Source organism: Diaphorina citri, unplaced genomic scaffold (assembly GCF_000475195.1).
Source record: "Diaphorina citri unplaced genomic scaffold, Diaci psyllid genome assembly version 1.1 scaffold7868, whole genome shotgun sequence".
Classification (NCBI taxonomy): Eukaryota; Metazoa; Arthropoda; class Insecta; order Hemiptera; family Psyllidae; genus Diaphorina; species Diaphorina citri.
The window spans coordinates 10,274-11,402 of record NW_007385244.1 but is presented as its reverse complement, the minus strand read 5'-3'; the positions used below and the strand labels follow the sequence as shown (position 1 = coordinate 11,402).

Genomic DNA, 1,129 nt, shown 5'->3' with positions numbered 1-1,129 from the left:
TGTAAATAAAATTATGATAGAATATCAAAATGTATAAATAAAGGGGTAACGATCCATATAATTATTCTATAGGTAGGTAGCTCCTGAGTAAATAAAATATTTATGAATGGCATGATTTTGATCTTAAAATATGTAAGAATTCATAATTCGCATAGGTAACAAAGTTATTAGGGGGGCAATATGTTTGTACCAAAGGAACACTCTGCTTCATTTGTTTTCCTTCTTTCAATACAAATGTTCAGGTAAGAGTCATTCAAATTCGAAAAAAAAGAAGAAGAAAAAAAAAACAGCAATACATACGTAGATCTTCTGTGCTTATTTCTTACACTTTCTAGTCTTCCATGCAAGAAGAATAGTTTTCGGAACCGATCCAGGAGTAAGAAGCGGTCAGAAAGGACGAAGAAGGACAAGAAGTACATTCTTATGAATGACGTCAACAATTTTTACTACAACAACAATGTGTACCACTTCATCTGTACAGTTGTCATCAACATCTGTATAACCTTGATCATAGCATTTCTACTCAGATGTTCAATCTCTCGCATAATTGAGAACAAAATCAACCACCAAACCCAATGTATCCTACGTGAAAATGACATTATGAATCAGACGTTCTACTCAAGCGAGTTAATGCATCTCAACACGGAAAAACTCATACTGGACGCCAAGTTTAAATATCTAATGGACAGAAATGTATCCTACGTGAAAATGACATTATGAATCAGACGTTCTACTCAAGCGAGTTAATGCATCTCAACACGGAAAAACTCATACTGGATGCCAAGTTCAAATATCTAATGGACAGATACCATCTGGATGATGACGAGGTTTTGAAACATGTCAAGAACAACAATCCTTTCAATAAAACAGAAGCGAACACTCCGTACCAACAAGAATCGCACAAGGATCTTGTGGAGAGGCTGAAATTGAGGAAACAGTTGTACAAAGACTTGGCAGCCTTGCAAAAGGAGACGCAGAAAACGATCAGGAAACTGGCTCGGTCCAAACAAATGAAAAACAAAAATATCGATCCATACAATACTTACTAGAGTTACTAGACGAATGAAAAGAGAACGTAATACATACGACATTGACAACTAATTGAAAATTCTCGGTTCCATTCTTGAAA

General features: G+C 35.3%; 1 protein-coding gene across 1 annotated transcript; it reads left to right on the top strand.

Moving 5' to 3' along the window:
• Window positions 1-234: 234 nt before the first annotated feature.
• On the top strand, window positions 235-1,108 carry LOC108254046. Its single transcript, XM_017449001.2, has 3 exons — window positions 235-242; window positions 336-636; window positions 753-1,108. Exons 1-3 carry the CDS (start codon window positions 235-237, stop codon window positions 1,047-1,049), a joined length of 606 nt encoding a protein of 201 aa, XP_017304490.1. The 3' UTR covers window positions 1,050-1,108.
• Window positions 1,109-1,129: the final 21 nt, after the last annotated feature.

Coding starts and splice junctions, on each gene's coding strand:
- LOC108254046 (XM_017449001.2), top strand. Junction 637..752: donor ACTCAAGCGAGTTAATGCAT/CTCAACACGGAA, acceptor GAGTTAATGCAT/CTCAACACGGAAAAACTCAT.